At 42.9% G+C, this 12,921-nt stretch overlaps 1 protein-coding gene across 2 annotated transcripts in view; it reads right to left on the bottom strand.

Annotated features, from left to right (window-relative positions):
- LOC310664058 (uncharacterized protein) overlaps positions 1–12,921 on the bottom strand; it is a 61,030-nt gene that overhangs the window by 29,623 nt on the left and 18,486 nt on the right. Inside the window, exons 18-31 of one of the 2 annotated variants that reach the window (XM_083412598.1) lie at positions 12,154–12,324; positions 11,108–11,170; positions 9,544–9,758; positions 8,400–8,503; positions 6,917–7,035; positions 6,368–6,535; positions 5,183–5,388; positions 4,005–4,099; positions 3,755–3,861; positions 2,566–2,745; positions 2,134–2,342; positions 1,401–1,504; positions 1,089–1,207; positions 601–768 (exon numbers count right to left, since the gene is read on the bottom strand). In XM_083412598.1, the coding sequence (XP_083268724.1) occupies positions 601–768; positions 1,089–1,207; positions 1,401–1,504; positions 2,134–2,342; positions 2,566–2,745; positions 3,755–3,861; positions 4,005–4,099; positions 5,183–5,388; positions 6,368–6,535; positions 6,917–7,035; positions 8,400–8,503; positions 9,544–9,758; positions 11,108–11,170; positions 12,154–12,324 (2,028 nt within the window). The remainder of the gene's footprint in view (positions 1–600; positions 769–1,088; positions 1,208–1,400; positions 1,505–2,133; positions 2,343–2,565; positions 2,746–3,754; positions 3,862–4,004; positions 4,100–5,182; positions 5,389–6,367; positions 6,536–6,916; positions 7,036–8,399; positions 8,504–9,543; positions 9,759–11,107; positions 11,171–12,153; positions 12,325–12,921) is intronic. The other variant, XM_083412599.1, reaches the window with a different exon arrangement.

The raw sequence follows: 12,921 nt of genomic DNA, 5'->3' as shown, positions 1-12,921 counted from the left end.
ATGGAAGGGGGAGGGAGTCTAAGGATTCAATGAATCCTAAATGTTGATGATTATGAATGTTGTTTGAATTTAATTGTACAATGTAAAACTGAATTAATGAGACAGAGACAGACAGACAGACAGGCTGAGTCAGACCATTAGGCCATCTTGTCTATGCTGAGAGTGCATTCAAACTTGGGGGAATTGTTCTAATTTTCTTGATTACACTGTCACTGCTTCTGTCCTGCTTTCTAACATTCCTTCCACACTGCAGTGACTGTTGTGTTATGGAACAGTGTGGCTTTTTCACTGCTATACCACTATGTTCCCCCCCCCTAATGAAAACGGCAGCAAAGAACTGTATGCTGGTATACAGTTTCACAACAATACTCCCACAATCTTTTCAGTTCCCATCCAGGGAAGGGCCCCACGACTCATTGCACATATCTTCTGCCACAAAGCTACAACCTTCTTCAAGTTCCAAGAGTGCAGGGAGAATGAATTTTATGGAAAGTGCAATTGTTCAGTGTTGACTGTGCAAAATGATTGGGGGGGGGGAGAGATTTGACGCAAGTTAGAAAATGATAGTTTCCCATCCAGGTGAAAGCGCAGCATGGTTACCTGGTTTACCGCAGCATTGAACTCAGCTGTGAAGTCCCTCATTTCCTCAGGGGGGCGCTTCTCTAATTCCGCCAAGATCTGGACAGCAAGGCGCTCATTTCTGAATGCGTTCGTAAAAACCATCATCGCGCCCATTTGTTTTGGAGTCAAGGCAGAGAGGGCTTCAAACTGGCAGGGAGAAAATTCATGGAGAAACAGATTCAGCAGACATCCAAGAAATTTAGCTTTGGTTGAGCAAGGGCAGGCATATTCTTCAGTCGGCATTTTTGTAAAGAAACCTAATTCTAGCATAGTGCCATGAACACTATTGTCATGAACTACAAGAAAGTCAAGTGAAACCAATCAACCATTTTTTTAAATAAACAAACACCTATTTTTAAGAATGAAGGAAAATGGAGTTTTTAGAACACAACCTATCTATCTGATTTAACCATCAAGCAGCAATTCATTTCTGGGAATATGTAAATTCATCCTGAATATTCACTTACCCCGTTAAAATTCGGATATAAGATGGCTAAGTCAGCGTAAGGCACAAAACGCACAAATCTGTAAAAGAGGAGTTGCAGGAAGCTCTGGCTGTTGTTGTAAGCACCAGGGAATGCTGTCCCTAAAAATCAGAAATTTGCAAAACAAAAACACAGAAATATTCATTTATACAGATAGTCTTCACCACACTTAGCAGACCACTAATCTGCCAGAGCAACACCTTCAACATGCATGAACAATTTGCCTTTTACCCAATCCCAAGCCAGCCATGACACAGCAGGCACTGCTACCCCTAAATTCCATGAAGCAGGTACCTGAGGCATTGATTTGGAATTGCATTATTCTCTTCATCAAATTGTAGATCTCGATGGATGCCTCCTCAGGTAACTCTGGGAAGACCTGATCGAAACCTCCAAATCTGCAAATGAACAGGAGAGAAATGAAAAGAAGTAAATACCAGACAGCTGGAGTTTAAAGAGCTAAAGCTATCTGCCATAAATAGGTAATAGAAGGCACTATATCTTCTCAACAACCATGTGAAGTAAGTTAGGCTAAGAAGTTAGGAAGTGAGCAAAAGTGAGCAATGGGAAGTAAGTTTCAAATATGAAAATGCACATGCTTTGTGTGTGTTTATTAAGTCTGCTGAAATGTTTTTTTGTTTGTGCTTTTCTGACAGTTGTAAAATTGCATGTATTCAGAGTATTATTATTATTATTTTAGTCTTATGCAATAATTTGTTAGACTTTGTGATGTATTTTCTGGCACCTTATTTAATGCATTCCTTTTGGGGAAGAATTGGGAGGGTTCCTATTCTGGCAACCATCTGGGCCTGCTTGCAGGAGCGAGTTCCATAGTTTATGTATGCACTGTGTTAAGAATTGTTTCCTTTAGTCTTTCCTGAATTGTCCAACATTCAGTTTCTACTATTCGACTCTACTCCAATTCTAACGTTACATGAGAAGCAGCTTGACCAACGAAATCTGAAGCTGATTGATCAAAAGGGGTCACTTGCAATTGATGGGACAAGTAATGAAAGGTGACACCTACATGGCGCGAAAGGAGGCAAAGCTGACATCGAGAGGAATCAGCTGGAGCAGGTTCACATTGATGCTGGGCAAAAGGAGTTTCAGCTTCTTGGTGAACCAGTTCTGGTAGTCCAAAGCAGTGAATTTACGGAAATGGCGGGCTAGGTTTCTGAAAACAGTGCTGAGCAGTTCCAACCTCACCTCAGCATTTCTGATACCCGGGATGTTCTTCTGCAAAAAGGGGAGGAAAGGTTCTGAAGGGAAAGCATGATTCAGGCTGCTGCAAATCTACACACCAGATGGGAGGGCATCTGCAGAGCAAAAATATTACCACCACCACCACCCCAAGGGATGTCGCTGATCCAATCAAAACCCTTCTTGTTTCCACTGAAGCTTCCTGGATGTTTGCTTTGCACTGGAGGGGCTGGAAGTTGATTTTTTTTTTGGAACTTACCTGTTCAAGGATGAAATTGAGCCTTGTCAAGAACACATCCATCTTTGCAAGTGGGATTTCAGAGCGGCCAGTCTCTAGGCTCAACAGAACCTGTCTCAGGGTTGTCACATTGACCAGAGCGTCCGAGGTCGTGATGACGTCTACCAGCTGTTCGGTGCTCAGGGTGTTCAAGACGGCAAACTAGAAAACATAGATACTACTCAATCATAGTTTTTCACTCAATTACAAAAATAGATAGGGATAACATACAATTTATGTTGATATACCAATAAGGGACAGCCCATTTTTGTGCAACCCTAATGATTAGGGGGTGCACTTTAGTTCTTTGAATGCAGAAGGTCCCAGGTTCAATCCTCAGCATCCCCCCCATTAAAAAAAAAAACTCAGTAGGAAATGATGGGCAAGACATCAATCTGAGACCCTTGAGAGCTGCTGCCAATCAGAGTAGACAATACTGAGCGAGATGGGCAAACAATCTGATGTAATATATCTATCAGCTTTCCATACAGATAAATTGACATATGAAATGGTTCAGTCTTTTCAAGGGAAAATAGGATCAATTGAAGAAGGATTAGATGAATTAAGAAAAACTAAATGTGGGACTGATTGATGGAGGGTTTTTTTTGCTTTAATTATAGGCTATAAAAACAATGAACGCTGTAAAGGGGGGGAAATAGATAAAATATAAACTTGAGATTTATAATCCTGTTTGTAGAATTTATTTTGCTTTAGGGAAATATAATCTGAATCCTAAAATACTGGTCAAAAAGGGAAGGGTTTAATTTATATTTATTTAATTAATATTAGTTTTGTAATATCTTTTGGTGGGGGAACAGCTCAGGCTACTGGGACACAATCTGGGGTACAAATTTGTTTTATATTTTGTAAACCTCTCAGATAATCAGCATATACAATAAGGAGCATATACAAGAAAAGAAGAATCGTCATCTTCATCATTAATACTATGCAGCATAGTATTAATTTTTAAGCAGCAGCACATTCCCCCTTCCTTGCAAAGAGCAGCTGTTTCATTGCTTTGTTACAAGTAGGGGGCTGCTCCTTCCATGAAACTTTGCCCCTGGAGTTGCTGTCTGAACACTCAGTTTTCTGCCACATGCCCCTGAGTCTTGCCTTCTTGGCAACAACTTCATTTTTCAAAATTTGCTGGTCATCAAGAAAGCAAACCTACAGGATCGAAGTCTTCCTTGATGGATTCCACTTCTCCCAAGGTGGCGTCCTTGAAGAACGAGCCCCAGGCTAACTTGATCCACTCAGCAAATGGTTCACTGGGCTTTTCTGAATGGGTAATAAGAGGACACAGGAAATATTTGAGCCTTTCATTATACTAGAAGCCACTGATATTTGTCAGGGGACATTTTACGTATCTGGGCCTCTGGGATTGCTCTACATGTTCCCCATGGCTTCTTTGGTCATGTTACCTTTTAGGTCTTTGAGGTTCTGGATGATCCACAGTACGACAGCTCTCCTGAAGGGTTCTGCCATTTGGGAATGTGCTCCACTAAGCCCAGCAACACTGTCATCACACAAATAGCAAAGATGATGAAAAGACACACAGACACACATCTACAATTGCTAAGAGCTTGCCATCCTGTGGAATGTTGCAAGGGATTCTGGGGCATACTTATCCGCTTGCACATGGTATATGCCTCAAGAGTATGACCAGCTGTTCTGTCTCATTCCATCCCCCTTCTGTGTGATGTCATCCCGTTCTGTCCCCTTATAAGCCATTTCTTCCCATTTCATTTAAAATGCATTTTGTATGCGTTTTATGCATGCCATTTTCATAATATACACACATTTAATAATAATAATAATAATAAATTTTATTTATACCCCGCCCTCCCCAGCCATTTCAATGCTTTTGAAAGCATTCACCAGTAAAATGTACATTTTGTACCTATCATTCACATAAAACACATGCTTCTCCATGCACAATTTTGCCCACATTGCAAAATCCAGAGAAGTGCCTCTTTTTCACTGGGAGTCATGTTCCAATCTGCGCACAAGTCTAGGAGATAGGAGCTATCCTATGTGACAAAATTCCTGCTGTGGTTCTAATCTGCAGGTTGTATGTGCTCTTTGAATTAGGGGGAAAGTTCCCGCTGGAGTCAAGGGGAACTTCAACCATGGCTTCAAGTTAACTTGCTTCAAATAAACCACCGCTATTAACCAGTTAGTCAGTTCGGATGAAACAAGCTGTACTAAACAAAACTGCAAATAAAAATTTCCAAACACCTCCTCTTAGCCATATGGGGAACCTATCGCTTGCCAAGCTATGTTCCACTTTGTGTTCATCACATTAAACTATGGTTTAAACACTGGCACATCTGCAATACCTTCCTTTCCTTCCCTTTTAAATTTATTTTTATTTCAATAACTTTTTATTGGGCTTTATAAACAGGGATCATAGGAATAATAAATGATAACCCATGACAGCTGTGGGCAGGATTCCAGCTCTAGAGTTCTATGATATTCTATAAGATTCTTCTATAAGATTCTATGAGCATTGGAAATGGCTCAGCCCACAGCGAGAAATGGACCAAACAAAATCCCTCCCATATCCTCTAGCGCCCAGTGAACTCATGCCGAGACTTACATGGCGGTAAAGGAGTTGTAGTTTTGGGGGGCGAAGTAAGCAAGGGTTGTTGCATTGACCACAGAGCAGAGGAAGCGCAGTTCCCCCTGAAAAGTGGCGTTCCAGTCTGCTGCTGTGTAGGTTTCCATTTGAGAAGACGCGAGGGTCAGGTAATTTGTCAAGAGCAACTGCGCAACTTCGGTGTTTGGGAGGACCGTCATCTTGTGCTGCAGAAGGATTAAACAAAGACACCTCCAAGGAATCAGTTTCTAAATGAAAAGCACAGAATCCTCTATACAGTGGTACCTTGATTCTCATACTTAAACCGTTCCGGAAGTCCGTTCCAAAGCCAAAAACGTTCCGAAACCAAGACACGCTTTCCCATAGAAAGTAATGCAAAACGGATTAATCCGTTCCAGACTTTTAAAAACAGCCCCTAAATCAGCAATTTTAACTTGAATTTTACTATCTAACGAGACCACTGATCCATATAATGAAAGGAATGAACAATGTACTGCAATCAGTAGCTGAACTGGGTTCCACACAGTAACAAAAAAAAAAGCCACAAAAACAAAAACACAAAATAAATAGCAAAAGCAGACAGACCTCAGCGCAACACTCAAAACGAAAGTGTGCAACTCAAAACGGAGCATGTTTGGCTTCCAAAAAAAGTTTGCAAACCAGAAAGCTTACTTCTGGGTTTGCAGTGTTTGGGTTCCAAGTTGTTTGAGTACCAAGGCGTTTGAGAACCAAGGTACCACTGTATATATTTTTCCAATGTCCCTAATTGTAGACAGGATACCTAATTTGAACTTAACTGTTTAACTAGGTTCCCATGTGTATTTAGGAGTGGATTGTTTTGCTAGAGTTGGTGAGTTAACAGTCAGAACCCAAGGCAACAGCATCACTTGGCAATTTTATAGTACTAGGGGCTATCGCTCCTGTCATTCCCCTTGCCAACCCTGGCTACCTGTTTGCCCAGCCACCACCCCTGACTCCCCCTCCCTCTACACCTCACTCGCTTGCTTGCAAATCCCTCCACAGCATTGTTGTTTACTGCCTTGGGATTCTTTGGAAGGAATGGTGGGATAGAGATTTAACAATAATCACAAGAACTTCAGCTGTGATTCCTTGCTTTGCAAGGGGTTGGACTCAATGACCGTTGGACCCCTTCCAATTATTCTACAAGAGCTTCAAGGGAAATACCTGAATTGCAGCCCTGGTGAATTGCTTCAGAATCATCTGGACAAAGTCAACGCTGCTTTCTTGGAAGAAGCTGACAAGGCGCAATGCCAAATCCATGCTGGTCAGGGTGTTTGAATGTACCATCATGTCTCCAATCTGGATCGGAGTTAAAAGATCCAATACTGCGTACTGGAAATAAGAATGTCAGAATGTCAGAAGGGACTGTTTGCTCTTTTTGCTCACTTCCTGCTTGCACTGGCTCAGAATCTCCCACAGTGAATACACCCCTTGAAGATGCTCCCATGCCGCTGAATGCCAGGATTGGACATTCTCCCCCCTATCTGTTCCCAAAAGTAGAGAGGTTCAAAGCGCTTCCTTCTGTGAATGCTAGCACAGCTCCGGTTGACAAAGGTGCTTTCCCCCACCTCCACCAAAATGGGGGGAAGCATTTGCAGATTTTAGACATTGCACCCATCGCACAATGCCACTTGGCAGCCATTTTGTGACTAGCGCCCACATCACTTTCTCAAAATTTCAAATGTGCCCACTGGTTTGCAAGCGCTAACTTACAGCATCAAATGTTTGGCGATAGTATGAAACCAGCTGAACATATGGTACTTCCGTATAGAATTGCCCAAAGTAGGTGAGTAGCCAATTTCTGGGTGTGGTTTGGCCAAAGCAGGCAGGACCTGGAAGGAAGAGATGAAAGCAAAAGTCATGACTTATCTGCCCAGTGGGAGAATGTCAGGGCCGGCCAGAGACATTTTGCTGATGGAGAGAGAGCACTAGTTCCCTTCTCCAACATACACACACTTAGGATTCGAAAGGCCCACATAACTGGCATCAAAAATAGGTTTCAGGATAAATTCTGGCAAGTTAGCCTAAACATTTTATGTATTTGACTTTAATTGAATTATCATTATTTTAACTTTAGATTTTATATGCTGCGTAATTATATTTCCACATGCATTTACAGTATAGAAATGAAAAAATGAAAAGCTAAGGCCTGTGCATTCCAAATACAGTGCTACCTCTGGTTATGTAACTAATTCATTCCAGAGGTTCGTTCTTAACCTGAGGTACCACTTTAGCTAATGGGGGCCTACTGCTGCCGCCGCGGCACAATTTCTGTTCTCATCCTGAGGTAAAGTTCTTAACCCGAGGTACTACTTCCGGGTTAGTGAAGTCTGTAACCCGAAGTGTTTGTAACTCGAGGTATTTGTAACCCGAGGTACCACTGTAATCCCTTTGTTTTAGCTCAGCGGTTCTCAAAAAGTGTGGCGCACCACACTGGTGTGGCACGAGCGGATCAGAAGAGCAGCATGAAGATTCAGAGTCAATCCAGGAAACGTTTAAACATTTCAGTGTAGTATAGTGTAGTGTAGAGCAGTGTAGTGTAGTGTAGTGTAGTACAGCATCAAAAAAACAGTGTTTTTGTTTGCAGAATATGGATAGATAGCCTTTCAAAATGAGAGCAAGAGCAGCAAGTGATCCTGAGGACAACCTTAGCTGTCATCCAGAATCACTGTGCAAACATTGGCTATTCTACAGTTCCCCATGTTGTGAACAGGGATTATCAACTCTGACAAATACGAAAGATCAGAAGAGAAAAAGGCTTCTTTGTGTTGATGAGGAGATGAGACTAGAGAGTTTGTTGGTCTCAGATTAGATCTAATATAAATTACCTGGCAAAAGGAAGCTCACACCTCTCACTGAGTTTGTAGACATACAAACTTACTCTTACACATGTAAGACGCTAATTTAAAATTATATACTTTGAGAATGATTCGTCTTATGTAGCTGCATTGTTTTATACTTTCTGAATGTCCTATGATCATGTTATAAAGCAGTTGTGTTCTAGGTTATAAATCTAGCACTGCTAGGAGTCGTTTCTTTTTGTTTTCCAATGTAGTTCTTATCAATAACAATTTTTGGTGTGGCACGAGCAAATTTTCATTTGGAAAGGGTAGCCCAGATAAAAAAGTCTTAGAACCACTGTTTGTTCACTCTTATTTTCCTCCAGACAGATCTGCCCTAAAACCCAGTTCTTTACCTGTGGTCTGAGACTTCTGGGTTAGGAAAGAAACAATGTAGTTGACACAATCCTTTTTCCTTTCCTGTGGAATTTCAGAGAAGCCTCTGTTGATCCCAGTAATCCTGGGATAAGAAGGAAAAGGCAACGTTAGAATATATATACACTATACACTTTTAAACCAGTTTCATTGCCCCAGTTCATTCTGGGAAGAGTGATGAGCATGTTGGGAGTTCTCCATTGGCTAGTCCAGGGACAAGCTAAATCTCCATCACCCCAACCCTTTAACTGCTAAGTTAGTAACACACATTAATTTCAGTGAGTATACTCTGAGTAGGCCTAATGTTGGACACAACTCTAAATTTTAATCTGTTTTTTTAGGAAATCACATTGACTGCTGCTGTGTTGTTGTTTAAATTTCTATTCTGCCTTTCATCCAAGATCTCAGGGAGGTTTACAATATAAAAACACATAAATACATATCATAAAAACAAACAAAAACAATACCCTTCCACACACATTTTAAAAGGGCATAGGTTGTTTAATTAGACAAAGGCCTGGGAAAAGAGGAATGTTTCTGCCTCAAGATATGTAACTGAGGTGCCAGGCGAGCCTCCCTGGAAAGAACATTCCAGAAGCAAGCAGCCACTGCAGAAAAGGCTGGTTCTCGTGTTGCCACCCTCCAGACCTCTGGTGGAAGAGGCACATGAAGAAGGGCTTCAGATGATATTCACAGGGTCCAGGTTGGTTCATATGGGGCAAACCAGTCCTTGAGGTACTGCAGTCCTGAGTTGTTTAAGGCTTTATAGATGAAAACTAGCACTTTGAATTGGGCCAAAAAAGCACTTGGCAGCCAGTGCAGTTGGACCAGGATTCGTGTTATATGCTCAAACTGTCTTGCCTCAGTAACAAGCTCACTGCTGAATTCTGACCAGCTGAAGTTTCTGAACCATCTCCAGAGGCAGACCTACATTTAACACGTTGCAGTAATCTAAACTAGAGATTACCAGAGCATAGATGACAGAGGTTAGGCTGTCTCTGTCCAGATTTTATGTAAATCCCTCAGAGGTGTTTTCTTATAGCACAGTAAGCAGTATAAAACATGGATAAATAAATATGTTCGGAGGGGACCTTCCCTCAAAATAAAGAACAGGTCAACACTCACACAGACTTGTATGCCTCGCAGGATATACTTTTGGGGATTTTCCCAAGAAACTCTGCATTCACACTGGACAGGACGACCACCAGTCTATCCTCAAACCAGACCCGAAAATCAGCATTAGTGAAGGTTGAGAACGCCACGCTCAAGCGCTCCATCGTCAAGGTGAGCATGGCCATTTTCACATCCATTGAGATATTGAGCACGCTGGCAGAACTGGGCTAAAATGGGAATGAAAGATGATTACAAACTTTGGCAGGAAGATTTCGAGAGAAGAGGGCCGGAGGTCAGGGAAGGTCTTGTTAATGCTTTAAATTTCGGGGTCCTTCCTTGAATACCAGACAGGCACCTCCCTGTTGTCTTTTCGGCACCTACTGAAGACCTTTCGCATGCAAGGTGGGTACTTTTTAAAATCATGCTCCACCCCTTCCCTTAAGTGAACCTATGAAGCTGCCTTTTATCAAGCCAGACCACTGGCTCAGTTTTGTCTACACTAAATTCCAGTAGCACTCAGGATCTTTTCCTCATCCTTCCTAGAGATCTCCCTATATAAAGAGAGATGTAAGGTTGTCATCATGCAGCTCGAATTAGAGGATTTTCAGTGCCACATCACAATTTGCATGAATTCTAGGTGGGGTAGGGAAGCAAAAGTGAAGGCAGGTCACACAACAACACTGGCCATAGCAGGGGAATGAGAAGAGAGGGAATACCAACAAGGGGCAGTTTAAAACAACAGCAGAAGTTTAAATAAAGCAGGGAGGGACACAGAGGGAAATGGCTGTTTTAAGCAATAGCAGACGATGGTGGGGTAGTTTATATGCAAGAGAGTTGCACCAGAGGAGGGGGAGAAGGCAGAGACCTGGGGTTAAAGGTGAAAGCTAGGGGTGCGGCCCCTAGTAAGAACATAAGATGAGCCTGCTGGAACTGGTCAATGGCTCATTGATCATTCCCAGGGGACCTTTGGAGGAAGCCATTACAGCCAAACCAATTTGCATGAGGTGTTTCGAATTCCTCTACAGTGGTCTTTCTCAACCTGTGGGTCCCCAGATGTTGTTGAACTACAACTCCCACCACCCCTAGCTAGCAAGGCCAGAGCTGAGGGATGATGGGAGTTGTAGTCCAACAACACCTGGGGACCCACTGGTTGAGAACCACTGCTCTACAGTGTGGCACTCACCAAAGCATGCGCAACTGTTGCACAGGGGTAGCCAACACGGTGCCCCTCAGATGTGCCCAGGAACTCCCAGGATTCCTTACCGTTCCCGATGATAGCTTGGGCTGGTAGAAGTTGTGACCCAGCAAAATCTGGAGGGCATCACATTGGCCTACCCTGGTGTAGCTCATGGGGGAACTATCAGCTAGGTGCCTGTTAAGTATATCAGACCAGACCACTAGCCCTTGGCCACCAAGATACCAGCCACCAGGTCAATAGGGTTCCATTTGCTAGAAAACCTTGCAAAACAAACAACACCCAAAAAAACACTTGCTCTAGAAGCTATTAATTAAAATGCCATTCCATCCCATCTGCTTGCCTAAGATGGGGTTTGCTCCATGATGCAAAAGACCTTACCTGAGACAAAGACCGTCTGACTCTGAGTCTCGGTTTCTGAGACTCTGGGTATCTTCGGGTAGCCTAATAAAAATTATTATTATACTTACTGGAGAGGGCGTGAACGGACAGGGACATTCACATAGCTTTGGCACATATTGTTAAAGTCTAAGAAATGGCTTATTTCCCTGTCTGTCCATCCATCCATCTACCCCCATACAGCCCATCCTCTGAAGCAGTCATATGGCAAGGGCAGGTTTACACAGCAAGATGCCACTGGTTTCAAACTGGTTCAAGGAGTCATTGCTTATGGCTTCCCTCCCAAAAAATCCATCAAGTCAAGGACATGCTAATTCAAACAACTGTCATGGATGCTTCAGCTGCGATTCCTACATTGCAGGGGGTTGGACTGGATGACCTTTGGGATCCCTTCCAACTCTACAATTCTATGATTCTGTAACTCATACTTGAAGGCTGTATCTGAAGCCAGTTCACACCAAAGGACCATAGCAAGAGGCAAATATGTTAAAGGCCCCCTACCCTAATCATGAGAAGAACCCCAACCTAGTTCAGGCTGCTTGACTCTTTCTGAATGGAAATTTGTGTATTCTGGGGATTAATGTTATGTGCCATATGGTTCAAACAGTTGTCAATGGCCCGTCTGGTGCAGCACCCTGTTCCCACAGTGGCCAACCAGACAGGACTTGAGTGCGAGAGCCCTCTCCCCACTGGCAATTCCAAGCAATAGTTATTTAGAGGCATGCTGCCTCCAACAGCAGAGATAGAAGAGCCTTCTGGTTCCTCCATGCATTTGCCAAATCCTCTTTTAAAGCCATTCAAAGTTGTGGCCATCAGTGCTTCCTGGGGGAATGAGTGCCACATTTTAACAATGGGCTGTGTGAAGAAGGGCTTTCTTTAGTCTGTCCTGAATGGCCCTACGTTCCAGTGCTGTGAGAGAGGGAAGAAAGCTTTTCTCTACATCTGCTTTCTCCATGCTTTCTGTCATTCCAGAAAGTCATTTCTGGTGCCCTGCTCGGCGGTGGAAGGCAGGTCCCTGAGCTCTGTACCTTTTTGTAGGCAATGTTGAATGCATCCCAGAAAGCAGCCAGGTGGTCAAGGCCAGGCAGCTGAGCCAGCCTTGTGAAGACCATATTCACTTTATCGACGCAGCAGAGCATCTCTGGATTCACAGTCAGCTGAGCAAGTTGTACTGCTGAGAGTTCCCCCATGTTAGCCGTCTGAAACAGAGGGAAGGCACAAAGAAATGATTAGCTTCATCCATCCACCCGCTTTTATTTTATTTTTTAAAATAAATTTATTTATTTGGTTTTTCATATATGATACAAAACAGACACCACCATTAATTAAAATAGTAAAGTAAAGGTTCCCCAAACCTTCGGACGTCCCTCCATGGGCTCCGTTTCAAACTTTCATTTCTGCAGTTTCCCCCCCTGTAATCTATCCATTAAGTATCCATAATTTCCAAAGTTCATGTTACTTTACAAGTGTCATTGTATCCCTGCTAATGATTTTTAACCGTTTACACTGGTCTCTCAAATAGTCCATCTGCTTTTCATCCTGGGGAGTAGTTGGCATCATGTTACCTTAGCCTGAGAAGATCTGAGTTCAAATCCTTGCTCAGTCCTGGAGCTCACTGGGTGCTCTAGCCTAGTAATCTTCAAGTGTTTCAGTACTAACACCCACCTTTAACCCAAACATGCATTTGGGAACCCATTTCTTAATCTTTCCCCACATATTTGCATGGTGGTGGTGCTCCCGTTGCAAACCGCCTTGGATCAGGTCGCAACTCACTAGTGGTTCCTGACTCATCAGCC

The sequence above is a fragment of the Podarcis tiliguerta genome, assembly GCF_965153285.1.
Source record: "Podarcis tiliguerta genome assembly, chromosome: 14".
Taxonomy (NCBI): domain Eukaryota; kingdom Metazoa; phylum Chordata; class Lepidosauria; order Squamata; family Lacertidae; genus Podarcis; species Podarcis tiliguerta.
Note: the sequence above shows the minus strand (reverse complement) of the source record. Positions and strands in the feature narration are given on the sequence as shown.